This window comes from Sinocyclocheilus rhinocerous, unplaced genomic scaffold (genome assembly GCF_001515625.1).
Source record: "Sinocyclocheilus rhinocerous isolate Xijiao unplaced genomic scaffold, SAMN03320098_v1.1 scaffold254, whole genome shotgun sequence".
NCBI lineage: Eukaryota > Metazoa > Chordata > Actinopteri > Cypriniformes > Cyprinidae > Sinocyclocheilus > Sinocyclocheilus rhinocerous.
In genome coordinates, this window is record NW_015628690.1 from 1,782,031 (window position 1) to 1,805,713 (window position 23,683).

The window sequence follows — 23,683 nt, forward strand, 5'->3', positions numbered from 1 at the left end:
GCTGCAGCTGCAAACTTCTAAACTGTTTCAACAAATAGCTTTAGACTAAATAGTTTTCACAAGACAAATCGGTGAGCCTAAAAGGGCATCATTAGATATTAAAGCAGAAGCAGCAACTTGTCTGTGCTGGCCTTGGGCGTTCTATTTAGAGTCAGTAATAAATGGTTTGCTCACCAGTATCATCTGTCGCCTTGCCTTGGCAGTCACTTTCTCTCAGAGATTTTACCACACACAAAGCTGCAGCAGAAGGCCTATATTGGCTTATATGAGCGTAAGGTAAATGTCAGGATAAATAATAGCAAATGCTGTGGGAAAGAAAATGGTTGAAAAATGAAAATTCATCATTTAGTCACACTTTGATCCATACCAATCATCATATTGATCCATACCAATATTTCCTCTGTGGAACACAATAGAAGATATTTAAAAATAAATAAAAATAAACAAATAAATAGGATGAAATGGGGTCAATTGGGTCTAATGTTTCAGATGACTCATTGTATATGGACAGAAACAGTTGATCATTTTTCAAAATGTATTTATTTTTTGTTTTCTACAGTAGAAAGTAAGTCATACAGGTTTGGAACAACATGAGGATAAGGAAATAATGACAAAACTTTAATTTTAGAGTAAAATATCCCTTTAAGACTATACTCTTTTAAACAACTGTTCATTCAAAATTATGGGGTCTGCAAGATTTTATTATTTTTTTTAAAGAAATGAATCTTTTTATTTAGCAATGGCAAATAACTGCCAGTTTTTATCAAGTCAAGGACATTTATGACGTAACAAAAATGTACACTTAAATAAATGCTGGGCTTTTCACTTCTGAATCAATTCCATTCTTTTTTCAGGACTCAAAAGAAAACTTCACAGTTTCTGCACAAATATTAAGCAGCACACCTGTTTTCAACATTGATGATAAGAAAATTATATCAAAAGGATCTTGCGATACTTAAGATTGGAGTAATGGCTGCTAAAAACAAGCTATTTGCAAATAACAGGAATAATTAAAAAATATAAAGAAATGGAAAACTTCTTTTAAATTGTAATATTTCATGATATTACTTTTTTTTGATTAAATAAATGCTGAGCATAAGAGGCTTCTTTCAAAAGAAAAAATCTTACAAGCCACACATTTTTGACCAGTAGTGTATGTTTGTACATGACAGCAAATATGCGTGTTTTGGTTTTCAGTTTCAAAACTAATAACATTATGAGGTTGGGTGACACAATTAGACTATACTCAGCATCTTTCAGCCCAGGACACCCTCTTCTGCATCTACTCGGAGACCATTAAATATCCACTTAAACTCATAGAAAGTCGAAGAGCTCTTCCATTAACTGTGCTTCTTAATGTACATTACAGAGCAGAGCAGACTTCATAAAAGCTGTGTTTTTAACTTCCTTAGTGCATCTGTGGGGATATATTAATTGAATAAGTTAAAAACCTCCCGAGACAGAGAATATTAAACATTGGAAACTATTTATTGAACATTTATAACCAAATATCTGTTAAATACATCATTTATTCCTATTCTTATTCTTTATGTCTCAATGACAAAGAAAGAATACCAATATTTACACTTTGAATATGGAATGTCGTATGACACTTTAAGGCGCAAAGTCTTTTGGCTTTCGTTTGATCGGAACAACAGTGAAAGAAAAAGGTAATGAAGCTGTCAGTAAGGGTGAAAATCATAATTATTCAGCTAAGAGTAAATTAACGTGTCTTGAACTCCCCATTTCAAGTTCCTTCAAATGAGGCAAAGTTGATCAATTATACTTTGAAAAGACAAATATCTTTGTATATTACACATATCTGGCTCCACACTCCCGCACACGTCACAGCTTCGTCTCCTAGGCCACGGTTTTGAAGGTCTGTAGTATCAAGTTAGTTTGGTGGATAAGTCTGTTGGCACTGATAAAGACGTTTATTGCCCTGTGGACGGGAAAGAGAAAAGTCACTGCTCAGGACATCAATTGGCTGATCATTTTTCATTGAGAAATGCACTTTCATAGAAGATCTGTAAAACAGATGTCTGCTAGAAGCATAAGCACTGCACTTTAAAAAGACATCCATCACTGTCCTTGCTTACTTTCCATCTTTAAAGTATGTTTTCAGCGTATCACTGAAGCTTTTGGAGTACTTCACAAACTCCTTCTTTTGGTGTTCAAGTGCCTGGGAAAAAAAGTTAAACGTTAATATTTGGCTATTAAAAAGAATTGAGCTTAACTAGCAGCATTTGTGACATAGTTGATTATGCAAAAAAAACTAAACAAAAAAAGGAGATCAAGGTTATAATGAGGCACTTACAATGGAAGGGGACCATTTTTTATGATTAAAAAGAAATGTGAAGCTTATTTTCTAAAAGCACTTACATTACATCTCAAAGAAAAGTTTGAATACAAAAATTAAAGTCATTTAAAGGTTTTAGCCATTAGGCTGTCATTGCAACAAATTTGTTACAAAAGTATAATTAGATGAAACTTTACACAGAAAAGCTTAGTAAATGATTTTCTTCACATTATGTTAACACAATGTTATTTCTTTCTTACACAAATGCATCGCTTTTTTACAAAAAATGCATTGCTTCGCTTCAGAAGGCCTTTATTCACCCCTGGAGCCATGTGGAGCACTTTTATGATAGATGCACTTTTTTGGGCTTCAAAATCTCGATCCCTTCACTGCCATTATAAATCTTGTAAGAGCCAGGACTCCAATATAGCTCTGATTGTATTTGTCTGAAAGAAGAAAGTCATATGCACCTAGGATGGCTTGAGGGTAAGTAAATAATGGGGTCATTTTCATTTTTGGGTGAACTATCCCTTTAACTTGTATTAATCCCAGAAAATTATAAAAAAAAAAATATCCCAACCTGCTTGTGCAACAGTGAAAATCTGTGAAATAAGAAATACTTACCCTGCGATTCTGATACTGATATTTCTTAAACACATTGTTGACTGTGTCCAGCAGCTCTTTTATAGCACTGGCGATGTCTCTGTGGAAATCAGCGAGAGGTCAGGAGTGATGAATACATTTATGAACAGCGAAGCACTGACTCAGCAGTCAGGCAGTGGAGAGTGGCAAGATAACAGAGGAGAGTTCCATTAAAAGGTCTACAAATTTTTCACGTTTGAACATCTCCTGAGGTCTATGTATCCATGGTATTGTCAGCTATGTGAAATCATTTAGTCGATTAATTGGTGGCTGATTGCTTGATTAAAACTAAAGTACTACACTTTAAACAAGACTATAAGGGGAGAAAAATCTATAGGCTCCAAACGATTTTAACTGCAGTTATTACGTGATCATTACTCTAGTTTGTAGTAAGTACAACGCAAGTATTCATTTAGCAGAAGCTTTATCCTAAGTGACATACAGTACACTTATTACTGGGACAATCCCTCTGGAGTGACCGGAGGTTAAGTGCCATGCAGATTACCGGGGCAGATCTTTAACCACTATGCCATCAAGGTGAAAACATGGGACAGGATCCTCACTTTATGGTCTGTAGGAAGCGCACTCTGTCGTTGATCTCGTCTGGGATTTTACTCAAGATATGTTTGAGGGCTCGTGCTTTTTCGTTTAGGTCCTGGAATTCCTGCTCTGGTCTTTCAATCATGTACTCTGCGAAACATGAATCACAAAACTTCTTAGGTTCAGATACTAAAACTGTCATTATTTGTATCATTTTGAGTGTAGGAAAGATCCAGAAATAGGGACTGTACCAGAAGCAAATAATATTATTTTTTTTACCTTCCACGTCATCTGCAGCCAAGCGCAGTAGTGACTCTGTGAAGTTGATCTCCACGTTCTTCTTCTCCAGTATCTTCATGATGATATCCTGAGTGAGGCCTGGGTTCTCTTTCTCTGCCTTGAGAAGGTGGCGTTGATTGAAGAGCATTAAACTCACATCAGTAAACCTCATATTATGTTGAGCATGAAATTAATCGTTTTTTAAAAACAAATACATCACAAGGGCCAGATGAAGAGAGATATAAATAAATAAATACTGTATCATCTGCATCTGCCAGCTGATGAATGGACACTTTCAGGAAGTCTTACTTTGATAAATGCTGCCCGCAACGTCTGTGCTGCTGACAGGTTTATCCCCTCCAACTGTCAGATGAACAAATTCAAAATCAGACGTTTCATATTCACATACTTTATGATGAAATATCAACTACTTGAAGCTACACTACTGCTAAAAATGTTGGGGTCAGTAAAACTTTTTTCATCCATATTTATCAAGAATGCATTCAATTGATCAAATGTAACAATAAAGACATGTATAATGTTATAAAAGATTTCTATTTCAAATAAATGCTGTTCTTTTGAACTTTGTATTCAACGATCAAAAAGTTATTCTCAACTAATAACAATTCACATCATGACAAATTTTCTGCATTTAAAAATTTACATTTAATCATTTAACAGATTAAAGATACAAAATGTTTAGTTAAAGACTGTTCTTCTTATAAGCCGAAAAATAATTTTTAAATTCATACTACTTGGAAGTTTTAAACACATTATTAGTGACAGCTAAGAGAATACAATATAAAAATATACAGTAACATTAAATTATTAGTATTTTTACCCTGAGGTGCAATTAAAAAGATTAATTAATATATATGATATAACTCTTACTGCATTGAAATAAATATTTACGTAATTATTTATGTCATTATTTTAATGCATTACTATTGCTGCATCTGTTTTATACCAAAATATAATAGTTAAATATATAATAGTTATGAAGGGATGTATATATATATATATATTTGACTGCTATGGTTTCCTCAGTCAAACTTGACTGCAGAGCCTCACCTAACTTGCATGACATAATATCGACGTCATCTGACACAATCTAGACACCTTGTTTTTGTCACAAAATATAGCCTAGATAGTCCATGCTAGTGAAAATTGTTTAATCATTTAACCTGCTAACCCGTCCATTACAATAGACGTGTAGCAAATGTTTTTCTAGCATCTTTGTCACAATCCCTCCGGCTCCTTTCGATTCAGTTTGGTTGTTTTTAAACCGCCAAAGCCAAATAAAACAGACCTCATTCTGACATTATTCAAGATTTGCTTACTTCTCAATTGTTTTTTTTAGAGTTAGCAGCCAGGCTAACTCCTTCATAGCCAAAAATGAGCAGGCTGGCTATCAAAGTTAGCAGACAGATCTGTTCATCTCGACGTCCGTACATTTAATATGATCACAATCTTAACAGAAATACCTGCTCTCGTCTTCGCCTGCACGTCCCACAGCTGAGGGGTAAGTAATAAAGGTTTCCTTGACGCTTAGCTAGCTAAATGTAGCTGTTTGTTTTCAACTTCGGAAGTAGGAAGTTTTCTGCGTGAGCTGAGAGAAAGCTGACGACTTCCGTCTCCTGACCAACCAGACTGTACCTTCTATGGGCGTTTGAGCGCGTCTCATACTTTGTATTGAATATAATGTAAATTACTGTAGGAATATTTGAAAATCTTTTTATTTGCAAATCAGTAAACATACAGCATTTAATTCGCAAAAACAAATACAGATATATAAATAATAGTATATGAGCAGTTAAGAGAAGAAAAAAATATAAGGGGGTGAACACGAACAAATTAAAGAACCCACATTAATCATAATTTTAATAAAGCAAAAAAAAATCCCACATTTGGCTTCATGTAAATATTTCAAAATATATTGTAATTTTTTATCTTTTATAAGTAGCCTACATTTGATGTTCAAATTATTTAAGGTTCCTACTGAGAATCATAAAAAAATCATTTGATAATAACAGAATACAATAAAAGAGCTCTTGTACAGCTTTAATATATAATATTTTTATACTTTACAGGGAAAGTCCAGATGCGCTTTAGGTTTTGAGATGAAAGTGATGTACCAGACAAAAAGTACAAAAAGGTAAAAAGAAACATTGGAAAATCATTTACAATTTAACTTCTTATCCATTTTACTACATTACTACTTTTAATAAGTGAAGATTAATTTGAAAACATATTTTTTTCACCTTAAAAATCCCAAGTACAGAACTGAGGGAATATTACAAAAATAAATAATATTTGCCTATAAGAAATCATTCAACTACTCTCTGACATAAGAAATCAAAAGTTTACTTATTTTTATTCAGCAGGGTGCCATTTCATATCGCCTTAGTAAGATCAAAAAGATACAATGCTTTGATTAAATATGAATGCTAAACAAATCCTTGTACTTGGAAGTACAGGGCTCTTGCATAAGTAGTCACTTAAAAAAACAAGGGATCACAGTTGTTGCACTTTAGTTTTCTGCAAGAAAAGATGTGTAAAGCCACTCATCAGGCACTAGAATCAGTCCCCTCCACATCTCAGGCTTTTGATTTCTTTCCCTAAGATCTTCTTCATCCTCTTTACATCAGTTTTTCTTGGAAGCTCTCCATCTGATTGGCATCGTTTTCAGCTTCTGGGTTTTCATTCAGTTTATCATGGCCCTGAAACAAAAGGTTTTTTGATATTTCAAATCTTCTGTGCTCAAAATGCACTTAGCCTGTCTAACATTTTGTGCATTTACATTCTAAATACAATGCTCTGCATTTTCAGCTGAAGTACAAAGTTATAATTATTTTCTACATGTTTCTCACTACTTTTGGTTGATTGATAGGAAAGGCCTTCTTAAGCAGTTGGCTGACCTGTGCTCCATTACGCTCACTGTAGGGATCTTCTTCACGCTCTTCCTCTTCTGCTCTCTTCTGTCTGTCATGCACTGAGTCATCAAGAGTCTAATGGAAGTTGCAGTGGGGATGATGGGAACAAGTCATTTTTCATGTATCACTTCCTCAGCACACCAGTCCATCAATGCCTGTATTCCCTCACCTCATACTCTACATCGTCCTCATATTGCTCATCCGGCTGGTCCTCTTGCTGCTCGGGATTGCCTGCCACCTATTGATATAGTGCATCAGTAATCTGCTTATCGTTCCATAACAGAGGGTTTAGTTCGTTTGCTGGAAACTACTAACAGCAACTTTGTCAACAGGTTTTACATTTATTTATTTACTCTTTTGTCTAAATTAAAAGATAAAATGCAAAAAAATTTCTCATTTTAAATGCTACTTTAAATGTTACAACATTATAATATACAGTATAAAATGGTTGTTAATTTTAAGATTTGCTGAAGTTATTAATGTTTTTTTTTTTTTTAGATTTACTTTAAAATGATAAAGGTAATTTAAATCTGTAAACATCTGTAAAGATATTAATGAAATACATCCTAATTCAAAAATTTGGGATTGTTAAGTTTTTTATGTTTTTGAAAGAAGTCCCTTATGTTCGCCAAGGCTGCATTTGCTTGATCAAAAATACAGTAAAAACTGTAATACTGTGAAATGTTATTACAATTTAAAATAACTGCTTTTATTTTAATATATTTTAAAACGTAATTTATTCCTATGATGGCAAAGTTGACTTTTCAGCATCATTACTCTGTGTGACAGTTTCTTCAGTGTCACATGATCCTTAAGAAATCATTCTAATATGCTGATTTGGTGCTCAAGAAACATTTCTTGTTATCAATGTTGAAAACAGTTATTATTTTTTGTAGAAACCGTGATATTTTCAGAATTCTTTGGTCAATTGAACATTCAAAAAAACAGCATTTATTTGAAATAGATTTTTTTGTGACAATGTAAAATGCATTACAGTCAGTTTTGATCAGTTTAATGTGTCCTTGCTGAATAAAATTCATTTCTTTAAAAAAAATAAATCTTACTGACCCCAAACGTTTGAACAGCAGTGTATGTTCAATATTGCCAAATAATGATAAATTAAAAGAAATCACTTGGCAAAATAAATCAAACTTGTACTTGTACAAATGTCAGAGGTCAGTATCACTGCAGACTCTATTCCATGAATAATATAAGAGGAGCTTGTCTGTATCCTTCTTGTTAACTCACCACAAGCTGCTCATCCTCTTCAGGCCTGATCTTATTCGCATTGCTCTTGTACTCGGTTTCTTCTTCTGCCTCTTCAAATTCATCTTCGTTCTGGTTGTTGGCCTCATTCACAGAGTTCAGGTTTTTTTCTCCTATGCCCTGCTCAAAGGAGTCATTTCAAGAGAGAATAAGTCATTAATAGAAATCTTAAAACTTCAAATGATACAATTTCCTGTGATAAAACTTTAAAGAAATTGTAATTTGCACTTCAAAGTCAAATAATTGAGCTTTTCGAGAAATAATACAGAGAAAGCGCAGCCACAGTGTTTACGCCACACTGCCTTGATGTTATTGAATAATTAATTTATGACTCTGCATGCAATTTGTCATTCACGCAGTGTGTAAGTGGTCCAGGTCAGTTTTTTTCCTGTTTTCTACATGTGACACAGATCTAATGTCTGAATAGCGTAAACAAACAATGATCTTTTCAAATCTGTTTTAGGCCTCTTTCATGTAAAAAAAAGACATTATATATAATAAAATATACACTGCATTATCAGACACACCTTTTTGTGCTTTTGCATCTTCTTTACATCTTCTCGTCCAGCCATAACATGGTGTGATTGCACAGCATTCCCTGTATTTCAACAGAAATGAAAACTATACTGTAAAAATGATTTTTCAAAGCTGTAAAAAAAAAACTGATTATTGTTTTACTAGAAAATACTACTTTAGTTTATCTACTTTGAAATTTCATGTTTCATTTATGTGTTACCTGCCTTTTTTTGTAATTTGTGAAATTTCTGGGTAAAAAAAAAATTTGACAATTTTTTCAGCATAATAACATCAGTGTTTTAATTTAAATGTTGTCAATTCAAATCTCAGCTTGGTAGCACTTTGGACATTTGTGCTAGAACCCTTAGCTTCATAAAATACAGCAGAATCAGAAAAAGCCAATACCTGCCACAAAAATATCCTTCCTTACCAGCAATAACTGTATCCAAAGCCTCAAAGTGTACTTTGGTTCTGTGAAGTGGCTCTGTCTGTGTCTGTTTCTCCGGGGTTTGGCTTAGCGTGTTGCGAGGGTTAATGCCCAGCTCTTCTGGGTTTGATAAGGAATGTTCCAGCACTGCCTTTTTCCCCTTATCCTCTCCTACTCTATCCTTTGATGTGCTTCTCTCCTCTTTCTTGCCGTTTCCCTCAGCAAAAATATCAATTTGCCGAGGTTGCTTCATTGCCACTTTGGTCGCATTGTTATTTTCAATTTCCAACACACCTTGAGGGGATAACCCTTTTCCATTTTCCTCATATCCTTCCACCTGTAAAGGAGAAACATCCGTATGACCAAAGTGTGGTGTGGCCTGATGATAAGACACTTGCATTAGCCACAGTCACACATTTACATTATTAGGTTACGTGAGTCATCTCATCCTGAAGTTGACAAACTAGCCCAAATGGCCTTTGAATATATACTTCAACTGCAATAGGAAGTGAGAATAATTTCAAAAAAGGATTAAGACTTAATCCATTTGTGGCGCGAGAGTGTGAACAGCACACATTCATGTCTACAGTAGGCTGATTCATAGGCTTCCTTACTAATAAAAGCAAAAAGCCAAATAGTAAATGAGTTAACGTTGTATGTTACATTTCCTTCTGTACCTGAATGGGCTTATTATGCAGCTCCTCATTTAGGCGCTCTACTGTCTTCAGTATATAGCTGCGGGTGCGTTCAGTTGCAAAATGATCAATTTTAACCTCTCAGCCTGCACTGGATGCTTTATTGCGATTATCCTTTAATCGCCTCAGCTCTTCCACCTGAAGCTTTATTCAAACATTGAATTAGGATGGAATTAAAAATTTCTCAAGTGATACTTTGTATTGCGTAGATTGGGTAATGAAAGTCAAATAGTATGAGAGCTGACTCTATGAGAGAAAGATGCAAACTCAGCGCAGAGACTGTAAAACATAAATTAAATAAACAGCCAAGGAGAAAATTTACTGAATTTATAATGTTATATATTCTAACCTTCATAAATAATTCTTATAAAATAGATTCCCCAGTTTTATTTGAGAACAATGTTTTATACAGCATGACGCTACTGAAGGGATTATTTCTACAATGTAAGGTGAGGAAGAATAAGTAGTTTACATGTTAGAATGTGTCACAGTTGCACATTACAGTGCTGTGAAAAAGTTTTTGCCCCCTTCCGTTTTTTTTAATTTTTTGCATATTTGTCACACTTGAATGATTCAGATCATCAAACAAATTTTAATATTACACGAAGATAAGCCGAGTAAATACAAAATGCAGTTTTGAAATAATGATTTCATTTATTAAGGGAAAAAAACTGTCCAAACCTCTTTTAATTCAGCCACACCAGAGGGTTTTCGAGCATGAAAGGACTGTTTAATGTCATGCCACAGCATCTCAATCGGATTTAAGTCCGGACTTTGACTTGGCAGCTCCAAAACCTTAAAGGGGTCCTATTATGCTCTTTTACAAAGTCTTGATTTTGTTTTGGGGGTGTACTAGAACAGGCTCTCATACTAGGTTGTTCGAAAAACACATTATTTTTCACATATTTTACATTATTACAACACCTCTCTCCCCAGTCTGGCATGAACGGCCAGGTAGGTTTGGACAGCTTTTTTCCCTTAATAAATGAAATTATCATCTAAAAACTGCATTTTCTATTTACTTGCATTATCTTTGTGTAATATTAAAATTAGTTTGATGATCTGAATCTTTTAAGTGTGACAAATATGCAAAAAATAAAAAAACAGGAAGGGGGGCAAAAACTTTTTCACAGCACTGTATATCCGGTCAGATATAATGTCAGTATTAAAATGTTAATAGCAGGCAAACATGCATCACTCACACATGGTCAAATGCCAGGGTGACACATCTGTAGTATTTACAGCTTGAGGTGGCCTAAGGCAAAGAAAACGATCAACCATAATAAGAGACTTAATACATGCTTAAGATGTAAACATTGCTAGGCAGGTGTTTCCAACAAACTTAACTCCATTTCACATCTCTCTGCACATTTCAGCTGTCTTTGTAGGGTAAGATGGCATGAAATGAGATGAGAACATAATTAGTAGGTTAAAGGGTCATATGACGTTGCTAAAAAAGAACATTATTTTGTGTATTTGGTGTAATGAAATGTGTATATGTGGTTTAAGGTTCAAAGGTCAATAAAAATATTTGAGAGAAAAAACAAATATGGGTGCATTAGGATGCATTAAACTGATCCAAAGCAACAGTAAATACATTTTACATGTTTCTAAAATTAATAAGTAAATTATTTCTGAAGGATCATAAAAGTGAAAAGTGAGTGACATAAAGTGACGTGACATGTGGCCAAGTGACCCATACTTGGAATTCGTGCTCTGCATTTAACCCATCCAAAGTGCACACACACAGCAGTGAACACACACACACCGTGAACACACACCCGGAGCAGTGGGCAGCCATTTTTTTTGCTGCGGCGCCCGGGGAGCAGTTGGAGGTTCGGTGCTTTGCTCAAGGGCACCTCAGTCGTGGTATCGAAGGTGGGAGAGAGTGCTGTACATTCACTCCCCCCACCTACAATCCCCGCCGGTACGAGACTCGAAACCACAACCTTTGGGTTACGAGTCCAACTCTCTAACCATTAGGCCAGGACTTCCCCTGTGACACTGAAGACTGGAGTAATGGCTGCTGAAAAATCAGCTTTGGAATAAATTACATATTCCAAAGCTTTGGAATAAATTACATTATGAAATATATTAAAACAGAATCAATTGTAATAACATTTAACAATATTGCTCTTTTTTACTGTATTTATCTAACAAATGCAGCCTTTGTGAGCATAAGAGACCTCTTTCAAAAACATAAAAAATCTTACAAACCCCAAACTTTTGAACGGTAGTGTACATTGTCTTAACAAATACAAAAACAAATTGGCTCATAAAAAAATTGTTTGCTGGGTATCCCAATACTAATTCTTAACATTTAAAGGGGTCATATGATGTTGCTAAAAAGAACATTATTTTGTGTATTTGGTGTAATGAAATGTATTTATGTGGTTTTTCAGAATATTTAAATTAATTTAATCCCCAAATCATTACTGTAATGCAAATCTCATTCTCACTGGAATAACATAAATATTAAATAAAAAATATTAATATATAAATTATTTTATTTGATCATAGTAGCATTTATTGTACTGCCTTTAATGAATTAAAGCTAATTCATTTTTTATTTTAAAAATCTATGTAAATCACTGCCTTTTTTTACTGCAATACAGTAAATGGCTGTATTGCAGTAATGAGAATCATTACTGGGAGAAAAAAAAAAGTAGAAAGAGAATACCAGACACTTTACAGTGATTAGAATATAGGGGTAAAATTAACTTAATTGTCCTGAAAATGATCTCACAATGTAAAAAGTCCAGCTGTATATATTCAATTTCTTTTATGCAAGATATGTTTTCTTTTGGACAGAAATGTGATCTGGACTTGACAGGTTTTATGAGATTCACCTTGATATAATGAACACTATAATCTGGCACAGAAAGGTGAAAATCCTCAGTGTGGTGTTACCCAATGTTTGTCAAAGGACCCCATTCAAAAGCTTAGAGGCAGAAAGCATTGCCATCAAGTGAAAGCAAATAAGTATTCTCAAGGAATGTTGTTCACAAGAAAATCTTGATGCTGTTCTGATGCGTGGTCAATTATTATGCACCAACTATATAAGAGGTTGGATAAGAGCTTGGATAAGAGGAATTAACAAAACAGGCCGAAACATTTTCAATAGAAATCTCCGGAGGCAAGCAACAGATATCTCAAAACAATCAGATAAGCCCCAATCAAAACATCTAATACAAAGTGCCTTCGCTGTAGGATCTTTTTCATTAATTTTCTACCTTGCAGCTGCGCAGAAAGTGACTCTTGATGCTGCTGGTACTTCAAAGCCGTCGCCTCAGTCTTTTTCAGCTCTTTATGCATCTCATATGAGATCATGAAGGCGCACAACGTCCCGCAGACGAAGGAAGGAAGGAATATCTCTTTGGATTTAAGACTTTAGTCTTTGCAACTTTACAGATCTTCTTTATGCACCAAGAGCTTGTAACACTCCAAAGAGAAAGGAAAAATTGAAATCGCAACATATGGCCCCTTTAATATACTGTGTTTGCTATTAATTTAAGAAAACACAAATTTTATGTTTGTGATTGTATGGTCAAGCTACACTAACTGTTTAAAGGTGTTGCAGTGGCAGAATGTGATTGACTTCAAGCATGATACACACAAACTTAAAGCAGTGGTCATGACTGTGTGTTACCTGGGCGGCAACAAGTGTATTTTTATGGTCTTGTAATGTGAGTGAGAGATGATCTTTTGAAGCTTGCAGGTTCTTGTGCTGTTCCTGAAATGGTGAGGAAGAAATAAATAACTGTCATTTCAGTAACGTTTAGAATAGTAAAAGTCCATGTTTTAGGATTACAAACTGAATAGCAATACAGTAGTCAACATTTGATGTGGATCAAAAAAAAGTTAATCCAAGTTGTCCTAACACAAGAACGCATTTTGGTTTTAGGTTTTAGGACAACTTTGATGAAAGGTTTTGATCCACTTCAAATGTTGACTAGTATGTTCTCTGTCCTTAACTGAACTACTACATGCAAATTCAAACTTCCTTGAAACTCTAATCACATAATGCATCACAGAATCCTTTGTAGTTTCTCTGACCTGCACGTCAAGTAACTGTGTGTAGATGTCCTGATGAGCTTTCCGCAGCTGTCCTCTCGAACAAATTCCTTTCCCCATCCTTTCCTCCTCTTCTTGAGTAGACAGTAAAGACTATGTGCCATCCGATTCTTCTTCAGTAACGTAAATGTTTAGGAAAGCCACAATGATCCGTCTGTTTATTTTTTTTTCTCCTCGCGATGCTGTCCCTTTAATGGACGCACCAGTTGACTTCTCGAGTTAGCCCTAATTATAGGCTACTTATCCCTTACGGAAAAAGTAAGTCCGACTAATGGCTATGAATTAGCTTTTTCAAAACTTTCATACGTGTCATTCACAAAGGACTGTCATTATAGAAGTTTGTTAACCAACTCCTGCTCCCTTTTGAGTACAGTGCCACCCAGAGGCCAGTGCGCTGACGTACATTTACTTCGGTTACTGTACTTCATAAGAGATTATGCACAGCAGAAATCCATCCAAAAGATAACATATTCTTATAAAAATGTGTTTCTCACCTAGGGTCACAAATATTTATTATATGTTTTCTGAAAGTCATTAGGCTACAACTTCTACCACATAAATTCCACCACATTCAGATAGGCCTAATTTATTGTGTTTATTAGCGTTTTGTGGTGAAGAAATACGGTGAAGTTTTAAACATTGCTGAAGTGAAATGTAAATGTATAGGCTAATTTATAAAATAAAACTATTGTATTGCTACGACTAATTCATAACAGTATTTTATGTAGGTACACAACTGAATAATATTTCCACACTTCTTGCACAATTTGACAAAATGACAACATGAAACTACAAATTTTAGTGTTTTATTCTAATTTCTGGCTACTACAAATTAAAGTACATGAAATTCAGATGAAAAACTTGTCTGTTCTCCTCTCGAAGGTTGTACACATTCTCTGCAAGGAGGAAATCTGGTGATGAAAGACTCTAGCAAATGTATGTGGTCAGGCGCATTTTATATGGCTGGAAATGGATTTGGTCTGAGCCTTAAATCTGATTACTCTGAATACATACAACAGTAGCACACAGATTCACCTTTCAGTCTGGAAATTTCAACCTCCTTCTCCCTCTGCAGGTTGTCTATTTCCAACCTGTGCTCATCCAGAACACGTTCATGATCCTGCCCTTGATTCTGGTGCTTCTCTTGAAGTTCATAGTATTGCATCTTCAAGTCTTCATGCTGGGACTGATTTAGTGGTTTGCAAACGACGTGAGAATTATTATATTTAACATAGTCCACAATTAAAATACCATAACTAGTTTATCAAAAACTTCCATTATTTCATCTCACCTTCAGTATTTGATGCTCTGTCTGCAGAGCATTCAGTCGATAGGTTGATTCTTGCTGTTAGGTCAAACAAAACTGTAAATTATTATGCATCCACAACAGCTGACAGCAGCTTTATCATGTTTACACATCATTAGTAATCAAAACACCATACTTTTTAAATTACCTTTTCTTTGTTGAGGGCCTTCTGTGATTCCCGCTTAAACACAAGCAAATCTATGATGTATTGACAATCAATAGAGGCTTTTAAAAACAAACGTGAAGCAGACTGCATTCAGCACAACCTGGACTCATTATCATTCATTATCTATCATCATTATCAAATCGCATCCAGATTAAGTGGGTTGTGTATATCAGGAAATCTATTTTTGTGCAAATGAACAGGACATTACCCTCTTCAGCCTTCTTATGCTCAAGTGCTGAGACCTTCTTGTTTTGTCATTTAACTTTTATGAACATGATTGCAAATCATAAACCATAAACCAGATGTTTGTAGTGTAAATACTTCCATTTTTATGCAGAGGACGTTTCCAGCATGACTAGAATGACTCTAGTAAATTGAACTTTTCTTGCAGTGAGGATGGTGTCACAGTGGTGGTCTTCATTCTACAAAGCACTTTAATTGAGCACAATCATTACTCTGGTCAGATCATTCATATTTCTTTGTGATATATGTCTGAGTTGTGCAGCTGTGAAATTTTGATGGTGATAGATAGTTCTTTACAGTCCTCCATCTCATGGGCCGACGATAACTACTTGATGTCCTGGAACAAGTGGAATGAGGAGAAGCCAGCTCCTGAGAGAAGAGTTCAGGAGCAGATGAGCTTTAGAAAGCTGATTCGCCATCATGCAAGCCAGGTGTACTGTTAAAAGGACAAGAACATTGGGTACCAACTAATGCAAAAATGGTTGAAACTTTTCTCTTTGGCAGCAAAGATTCCAGACCTGACAAAACCTCTGCTCAGTCTGCTGCTGTTATCTGGGATGAGGATGTGGACTGGAATACATGGGTTGATGGCTGGAAGGAGACCATCGAATGTGCTGCAAAGCTGAAGAGCCAGTCAGGTGTGATGTATCCACTGCCTAAGACCTCTTATGAACACTGGGATGAGTCGAATGATATACATGCTGTTCGCTTCTATAAGCTGGTAAGCAAGCCAAAGGGAAGAAAGAAGAATGTGAAGTAGGCATCCGACCCCTTATTCTTGGGCGAATGGCAGGCAAAGAAGGATCCCGAAGATCTCTTTTGTCACCTTGTTACCTTTGTCTTAACATTTTCAAAGTTTTATCACAACAATTTCAACACTTCTTTCATCTAAATAATCCTGCTGTGACTTAAGTCAACACAGGTAGGTTGCAATATTCTAGCATGTCTGTTTTGTCATATGTCTTTTCAAAGTTTTATCACAACAATTTCAACACTTCTTTCATCTAAATAATCCTGCTGTGACTTAAGTATCTGACCTGTTTTGATAGACTTTCTTATTTAAAAAAAAAATGCAAAGAAATAAATGTTGAGTAGATCATAAACGTTTCCAAGACAGTTTTAATGTGTCCTTCATATAACAAACTTAATTAATTTGATTAATTAATTTAATTAAATAAAAATTTAAAAAAAAGTTTTAATAAAAATCAACTCCGGGGACATAAAAGTGTAGAAAAAGACTACATTAACGGCTTTTCAATGACAGCATAGGCTGCCAATCATGATTTTCTTCCTAAAGTGTGTTTTGTGTTTTGCTACAAACTCACATATATTGTAACCTCTTTGTTTTTGAGCTGATGGATTTCCAAATAATTCTGAGCTCTATAAATGTAATTACTTGAACAATGTTGTTTATGATATGTCATACTCAAAATAACAAACTTAATTAATTTGATTAATTAATTTAATTAAATAAAAATTAAAAAACTGTTAGTTTTAATAAAAATCAACTCCGGGGACATAAAAGTGTAGAAAAAGACTACATTAACGGCTTTTCAATGACAGCATAGGCTGCCAATCATGATTTTCTTCCTAAAGTGTGTTTTGTGTTTTGCTACAAACTCACATATATTGTAACCTCTTTGTTTTTGAGCTGATGGATTTCCAAATAATTCTGAGCTCTATAAATGTAATTACTTGAACAATGTTGTTTATGATATGTCATACTCAAAAAAAGAAAAAAAAATTGTCATGTTACAAAACTATAGCTAATATTTTTATGATACAATTATTATTGTAATACAGAAATAGCAAGTGATATACATCAACTTTTACAGTCATTGATACTGATGTGTTAGCCATTCATAATAAATAATATGGTTAAATATAGCCTATTTTTAGGTTGACAGGACAAAGTTTAGGTCATTTAACATGGGAGGGCTATTCTGACTATATGTCTCACAAACCACTGGAAAATACTGCTCATTGTAACAATCATTACACGTACACATGTGGGTGTCATTTCAGAGTTAATGTCACTATGGTTAAAGCACACGCCTTGTTTTGATTCATTTTATATTATTTGTGGTCAGACTGGCAATAGTCATGAGCAACACCTATGCAGCAATACGCCAGACAAACATTGTAAATTACCAAACTATAGAAGAGGGAAAATCTGTTTTGAATCATTGGTGACCAATGCAAACAGTCATGACCAGCATGGTGATGTAAATAAATCCAGACTTGCCCCACCTTAAGTCATTAAAATGTAATTTGGAACAACAGAGAAACATTTTTTTCTATTTGTAGTCCATTTATTATCCTCACTGAGCCACACCACTAGAACTGATTAGCTTTTTACTCATTTAACTAATTTATTTACATGGTAATGCAATTCTCTACTAAAAGCTAAAATTAAAAAAGAATACACAATATTAAACCATTTTAATTGGCTTTGTGCACAGTGTTTTAAGGTTAAAGAGATAATCATCCAAAAATGAAATTTGTGTCATCATTTACTCATCCTCATGTCGTTCCAAAAGTGCTTTATTTTATTTCTTGTGTGGAACACAAATAAAATTAAACACCGTCAGGCCATTCAAGATGTTTTTGACTTTCTTTCTTCAAAAGAACAGTACAGAAGATTTTTAGCTGAAACCGTGGTCCTTGGTGATTCATAAAATACAGGTCAATGGGTAATGTCACTTTAAGAGTAAAAAAAAAAAGTGGTTACAGAAAAACTAAATGAATTCTTCAAATTGTGTCTTCTAATGATATATTGAAGTCTTATGAAGTCAAACGATTGCTCTGAACCTGAATGGATAAGTAATAATGCCGTAGTTTCTGAACATTCTATTCAGTTTCAAACAGACCAATTGTTTCACTACGTAAGACCTCAATACATCATCAGGAGCCATGGCATTCATTTTGTGTTTTTGTATCTTCTTTTTTTTCTCTCAAAGTATGGTACTCTGGACTTGCATTTTATGAACCACCAGGGATCATGGGTTCAACTAAAAATCTTCTTTACTGTTCTACTGAAGAAAGACAGTCCCTACATCTTGGATGGCCTGAGGGTGAGTAAACAGCAAATTGTCTGTTTTGGGAGAACTACTCCTTTAAGCAGTGCTTTTTATTTGGAATGAAAAAGAAGGTAAATACAAAATCACTGATGATATACAATGTAATATTACCTAATGTACAAGATTGTATTGCGATGTATTCTGGTGCTGTCTCAGTTGATATACTGAGAGCCACCATGTGGAATGATCTCTGAAACACCCCGTCCAATCACATTCCCACGGCTATCACAGGATCCGTCTTGATTGGCGTACTCTTCAATCCTCCCTGCGTCCAGCACGTGGTCCCACATGTTCACCCCTGTCATTTTTCCAGTGAACGCAACCGATGAGTCCAGATCTCTGTAGACACCCGAGCGGCTGCGCTCTTGCCCGAGCAGAATGAACCCATTTCCGGGCAATACGTGCCCTTCGGCTACTCCAGGCACTCTGGCAACATTCTCTCCATTCACCCACAAAGCGGCCAGCCCCTGCTCTGAGCTCCAAGCTGCACAGACGTGTCCCCACTGCCCATCTGTTACTACGCTGTGAGCTTCCACTAGATGGGTCTCACCGCCCACTGTGAGGAGCACCGAGTGTCTTGCCAAAAGAAGCTGGAGCTCTTGAGGGTTTTTCTTGGTTCCATAAGACAAAAGCACTGTTTTATTCAGAGACTGAGTCACTTTGGCCCACAGACAGATGGTGAATGATTGTAGGGACATGGACGTGGAGGGTGTTACCTCTGCGAAGATGTGCTTGGAGCGCATTGGGAATAATAAAGCCATTTCACAGCCTTAAAGTGAGCAAGAAATTAAAGATTCATTATTGCATTGAATCATTATGCAAATACTAACAAAGTACAGTGTTTGCAAAGTATTTATTTATTATTTCTCAAGGCCACAGATATTTTATATTTCACATTTTGTTATAAGTTCAAAGTTTGGAATCATTGTTTTTTATGTTTTTAAAAGAAGTCTCCTATGCTCACCAAGGCTGCATTGATTTGATTTAAAACAAATACAGTAAAAACAGTAATATTGTGAAATATTATTATTACATTTAAAAACGATTGTTAATATATTTAAAAAAAATAGTTTTCATTTGATTGCAAAGATGAATTTTCAGCAACCATTATCTCAGACTTCAGTTGTGCTCAGTTATTTAGCAAAGGCCTTTTAAAGCCTTTTTTCAAGATTCTTTGATGAATAAAAAGTTCGAAAGAACAGCATTTATTTGAAAAAGAAATCTTTTGTAAGATTATAAATGTTTTTACTGTCACTTTTGCTCTCTTCTTTTTATTAACTTAAAATATATTATAATTTATTTCTCAATATGAATGTTTTTACTGTCTTTTGATTAATTAAATTCAGCCTTGTTGAGGATGAGATAAATAGACAGTGTTTGTCTGCCCTGTCAGTTCCGTATGCCCTAAACCAAACTGCCCTTCGCAAATTAATAAAGTGTATTAAATTAAATTAAATTAAATTAAAAAACAGTGAAATCATAGATTTGGTCTTCCTTGAAACATCTACCTGAGGGCAGAAATCGATGTGCCGTTGCTCGTTGGAAAAGGGCCAGCTGGGCATGTACCCTTTGGAGATCCGCAACGGTGGCCATTAGCGCTCTCTCCAGCTTCCCGCCATCTGCATTGCTTGCTTCTTGTTCCTTTGGATAAGCGGAGAAAGACTTCATGGCCACTTGCCCCAGACCTGCTCCCAGCAGTGAGCTGCTCTCCAGTTTGGTGAGACGGGTGGCCTGGTTCCTGCTGAACTGAATGAGCTGCTGCAGCGTCTCATTGTTTTGGGCTTGATAATTATCTGCAGCCTCTCTGAGCTGCTCCATGGCTTGGTTCAGATTGCGGTTCATCTGTTCACTTATACATTTACAGGTGTTTTCTGAGGCCTGGATGCATGCTTTGTTGTTGTTAAGCTTATGGAGCTCCTTCCATATGGAGTCCGTCTCCGCCTTAACCATGTCTTCATTCTGATGCAAGAGCATGTCTTGCTTCATTTGAGAGTCCTCCAGCATGATGAAAAGTTTGTCCCAGCGTGAGAGGTCTTGAGGTGGACAGGGAATTTGTGTTGCTCCTGCTGTGAACAAAGAGTATGGTTTTTATTGCTCTGTGTTGGTGCAACATAACCAATTTTTAAAAAAAGTAATACCATCATATACTGTAATAATACAAAGCAAAATGTACTTGTAATGAATAACATTATTGTGGTTTGTTGTCATCCTTTGTTCTTCCCAGGGCTGCCACTAAAGGTTTTGTAGTGGCCACAAGGATTACTAACTGCCTCTTTGCTAAATTCTCAGAGACAAGTTCTCTGAAAATGAATAACCATTATGATGCTCATAAGCATCCTCTGGTTAATATGTTCAAGCTCCTGGCTTGGCTTTGCAGGAGTGTGTCAGTGGAAAGGTATGTAAATGTCAAATGTCATGAAACCTGCCAACACTTTTGTATTTTTGAAAGCTATGGGTCATGACTCATGACATTATACTTTCATAGCACTCTGCATTAAAAATACAGATATTTAAATATATTTGGGTTGTTGACATGAAATATTTTTAGAAAGTTGCCATATGCTGTTCTGTAATACGCTACATTTAAAACGTTTAACAGCAATATTTAGCATTTTTATAACTATATGTGTGTGACATTATAAGTTAAGAGATTTTATGGAATATTGTTCTTGAATTTGTCGCATGATAAGAACATTTAAATCTTGTGAAAAGCATAAATGTGAAATGTGAAAAATCATTTGTATTTTTGATATTAATTCGTCACACTTCATGACCATATAAAATATAAAATGAAGACAAAAATGTACTTAAAAATAGTGAAAAAATGATAAGACATGATGACCAGTTATAGCACCGAATATATGTTTCCTTTTATCAATTTTAACCTGAAATTTAACAAAAAAATTCAACTACCCCTTTATTCAATAGTTCTGTTTTTAAAATAATTTGTCATGCAGTCATGATTATTTTAAAAAGTTAAATGAAAAGCAAAATGTCAGTACAGCTACATGTATAAATAAAAATGAAGAGACATCTGGAACTGAAAAATACTTACTTTGCAGGCGTTCACCATTGGAGATTTCATTATAGTAGGAATCAGAGTAATCCTCTCCATATTCATAACCAAACACATTCCCACTCAAAAAGCAGGGTAGGCAGAGGGCCAGCACGGCCCCGGGCGCATACATTCTGATGTTAATGCTGGTGTGTATGTTAGTCTGCCCCTGCATGTAATCAGATTATTTTGAAGTAAATCAGATGTTCCACAGCCACTAAGATGCCTTGTGGTTGTTCCTGTGTTGTTACACAGCCGTCGTCCCTCATGTGCTGAAACCCACTGAGTGTACATGAAGCTGAGCAAGTTCTTTTAAACACAGCACTCAGAGCAGGGCTGTCACAGTGTGAGAAATACTTTGTTTGAGGTGGGCAGCATATTTGATGTACTCAAATGTCACTGCCTCTACCGCTGGTTGGGCAAGAAATTGTCATGGGGGTGTGGAAAGGAAAAGGACAATTCTGCCTCAGGTCAAGGTAGAAGCACAGGGAGAGAGATTTGGGCAAAAAGATGTTTGATCTTATGGGAGTAGCTATAATGTCTCCAGAGGGAGCTTTCCTTTGCATGTTGTCCAGGAGTTAACCTCTCCATTTATATCTTTCTTATCACTGTTCAGCACTTGAATATGTCAGTTCCTCTTTTACGTCTGGTTCTTAAAGGGATAGATCAGCCAAAAATGAAAATTTTGCCAGTGATTACTCACCGTCATGTCATTCCAAACCTGTATGAACACAAAATAGGATATTTTGAAGATTGTTCTCCACAATGAATGTCAGTGGGGTCCACACGTCATCAAAAAAAACATGAGATATTTTTGTTTTCCACAGAAGAAAGAAAGTCATATAGGTTTGGTATGACATGAGGGTGAGTAAATCATGAGAGAATGTTTATTTTGGGTCAATCCATTTAATAATCTGAGGTTTCAACTCTCTAAATATTAACAGGTAGTGTAAATATTAACTGTGGGTGCATTGGAGCATCAATCTCTGATTGAAGTTTAACTCATTCACCATATTGTATAGAGGGAAAAGGGAACTTGGGAATTGAGTTACGCAACACAATATTGAAATAATTGTGTCAAGGACTATATTAATAAATTACCAGCAGATTTCAAGATAAACAATGATTGATTGAGTATGTCATGGCTATTTAGACCCTTAGGCCAAACCCTTAACGACACAAACAAGTTAATAAATACAATACAATGTATTGTAATGAAGTAATATCGTCTGGTTTCCATCTTTCATACTATTGAAGGAAACATTTGTGACCTCACTACATTTTGTAAGAACAGACTGAAAACTGAAAAAGTCACCCTTCATGCAATATTGTGTCTTGAACACCTGAAACGTATTTTTTTGTGAAAGGTCTCACAACCTAGGTACCTTGTCAGTGTCGTGCGCTTTGCTTGGCCATTTGTTGTGATAAACAGGAAAGTGTGTTCAAGCGCCAGCAAAACAGTGTAAAGAAATACTCTGTGATAAGCAGTCAATCAGCAGAAGTTAAAAGCAGCTTGTAAGTGTATTTATTCTTGTCTCAGTGTTTAGGGCAGTTGTCGTTGCTAGGAAACGCTTGTTTTGTTTACTGTGGAGACGTGCTGAAATCGCGTTTGGTCTCGTACTGTATTGCGTACCTTGTCAGTGTCGTGCGCTTTGATTGGCCATTTGTTGTGATAAACAGGAAAGCGTGTTCAGCTGAATTCAATTTGAGTTTTGTTAAATGAATAAAAAATAAGCTTAGTTTACCGCGTTCGCGGCTGCGGTTGTGGTAAGACCGAAGAGTGTAAAGACCATCGACTCTACCGTACGACTCCACCAGGCAGGGACACCGGCAAAGGACATAAGTATCGCTTTTTATCTCTCCTCTTTCCACTTCTTTTTCCAGCAGAAATATTTTTGTCAGCATAAATCAGACAAGAGCAGATTTAAATTAATGCTCCACCCACTGCTTATGAGCAGAGAGAAGTTTTTAGAAGCACAGCCAAATAATTTATTGAGGTGAGGACAAACATCTTAAAGGGGTCCTATTATGCTCTTTTACAAAGTCTTGATTTTGTTTTGGGGGTGTACTAGAACAGGCTCTCATACTAGGTTGTTCGAAAAACATATTTTTCACATATTTTACATTATTACAATACCTCTCTCCCCAGTCTGGCATGAACG

The 23,683-nt window shown here is 35.5% G+C and overlaps 3 protein-coding genes across 4 annotated transcripts; all 3 read right to left on the reverse strand.

Moving 5' to 3' along the window:
* Positions 1-1,155: 1,155 nt before the first annotated feature.
* On the reverse strand, positions 1,156-6,394 carry LOC107738217 (programmed cell death protein 10-like). Its single transcript, XM_016549954.1, has 8 exons — positions 6,355-6,394; positions 6,226-6,257; positions 4,070-4,123; positions 3,761-3,878; positions 3,505-3,631; positions 2,924-3,002; positions 2,100-2,182; positions 1,156-1,942 (listed from the first exon to the last, which is right to left on the reverse strand). Exons 1-8 carry the CDS (start codon positions 6,392-6,394, stop codon positions 1,861-1,863), a joined length of 615 nt encoding a protein of 204 aa, XP_016405440.1. The 3' UTR covers positions 1,156-1,860.
* Positions 6,088-15,370, reverse strand: LOC107738257 (Golgi integral membrane protein 4-like). Its single transcript, XM_016549979.1, has 13 exons — positions 15,352-15,370; positions 15,126-15,202; positions 14,963-15,016; positions 14,707-14,857; positions 14,533-14,567; positions 13,654-13,701; positions 13,247-13,330; positions 8,906-9,239; positions 8,487-8,557; positions 7,942-8,082; positions 6,863-6,931; positions 6,679-6,768; positions 6,088-6,480 (listed from the first exon to the last, which is right to left on the reverse strand). Exons 4-13 carry the CDS (start codon positions 14,834-14,836, stop codon positions 6,400-6,402), a joined length of 1,083 nt encoding a protein of 360 aa, XP_016405465.1. The 5' UTR covers positions 14,837-14,857; positions 14,963-15,016; positions 15,126-15,202; positions 15,352-15,370; the 3' UTR covers positions 6,088-6,399.
* A 2,687-nt stretch (positions 15,371-18,057) lies between these two features.
* On the reverse strand, positions 18,058-21,858 carry ptx3b (pentraxin 3, long b). Of its 2 annotated transcripts, none has more exons than XM_016549926.1 (3): positions 21,522-21,858; positions 19,975-20,529; positions 18,058-19,235 (listed from the first exon to the last, which is right to left on the reverse strand). In XM_016549926.1, exons 1-3 carry the CDS (start codon positions 21,694-21,696, stop codon positions 18,619-18,621), a joined length of 1,347 nt encoding a protein of 448 aa, XP_016405412.1. In that variant the 5' UTR covers positions 21,697-21,858; the 3' UTR covers positions 18,058-18,618. The 2 variants fall into 2 exon arrangements, with proteins under 2 accessions (XP_016405412.1, XP_016405411.1); XM_016549925.1 differs by having other exon boundaries at positions 19,975-20,532.
* Positions 21,859-23,683: the final 1,825 nt, after the last annotated feature.

Bases quoted from the DNA above. Each gene is read 5' to 3' on its own strand.
- LOC107738217 (XM_016549954.1), bottom strand. From the start codon at position 6,394: ATGAAGAAGATCTTAGGGAAAGAAATCAAAAGCCTGAGAT. The intron at 6,258-6,354 runs GTGGAGGGGACT...TGTTTTTTTAAG, and splicing joins AGAAATCAAAAGCCTGAGAT to TGACTACTTATGCAAGAGCC. The intron at 2,183-2,923 runs GTAAGTATTTCT...TTTTTTTCCCAG, and splicing joins ATCAGTATCAGAATCGCAGG to GCACTTGAACACCAAAAGAA.
- LOC107738257 (XM_016549979.1), bottom strand. From the start codon at position 14,836: ATGCAATACTATGAACTTCAAGAGAAGCACCAGAATCAAGGGCAGGAT. The intron at 14,568-14,706 runs GTGAATCTGTGT...TCCTCCTTGCAG, and splicing joins TGAAATTTCCAGACTGAAAG to AGAATGTGTACAACCTTCGA. The intron at 6,932-7,941 runs GTGAGTTAACAA...CTATATCAATAG, and splicing joins AAGAGGATGAGCAGCTTGTG to GTGGCAGGCAATCCCGAGCA.
- ptx3b (XM_016549925.1), bottom strand. From the start codon at position 21,696: ATGCAGGGGCAGACTAACATACACACCAGCATTAACATCAGAATGTAT. The intron at 20,533-21,521 runs GTAAGTATTTTT...CTTTGTTCACAG, and splicing joins CAATGGTGAACGCCTGCAAA to CAGGAGCAACACAAATTCCC. The intron at 19,236-19,974 runs GTAGATGTTTCA...GCTCACTTTAAG, and splicing joins ACATCGATTTCTGCCCTCAG to GCTGTGAAATGGCTTTATTA.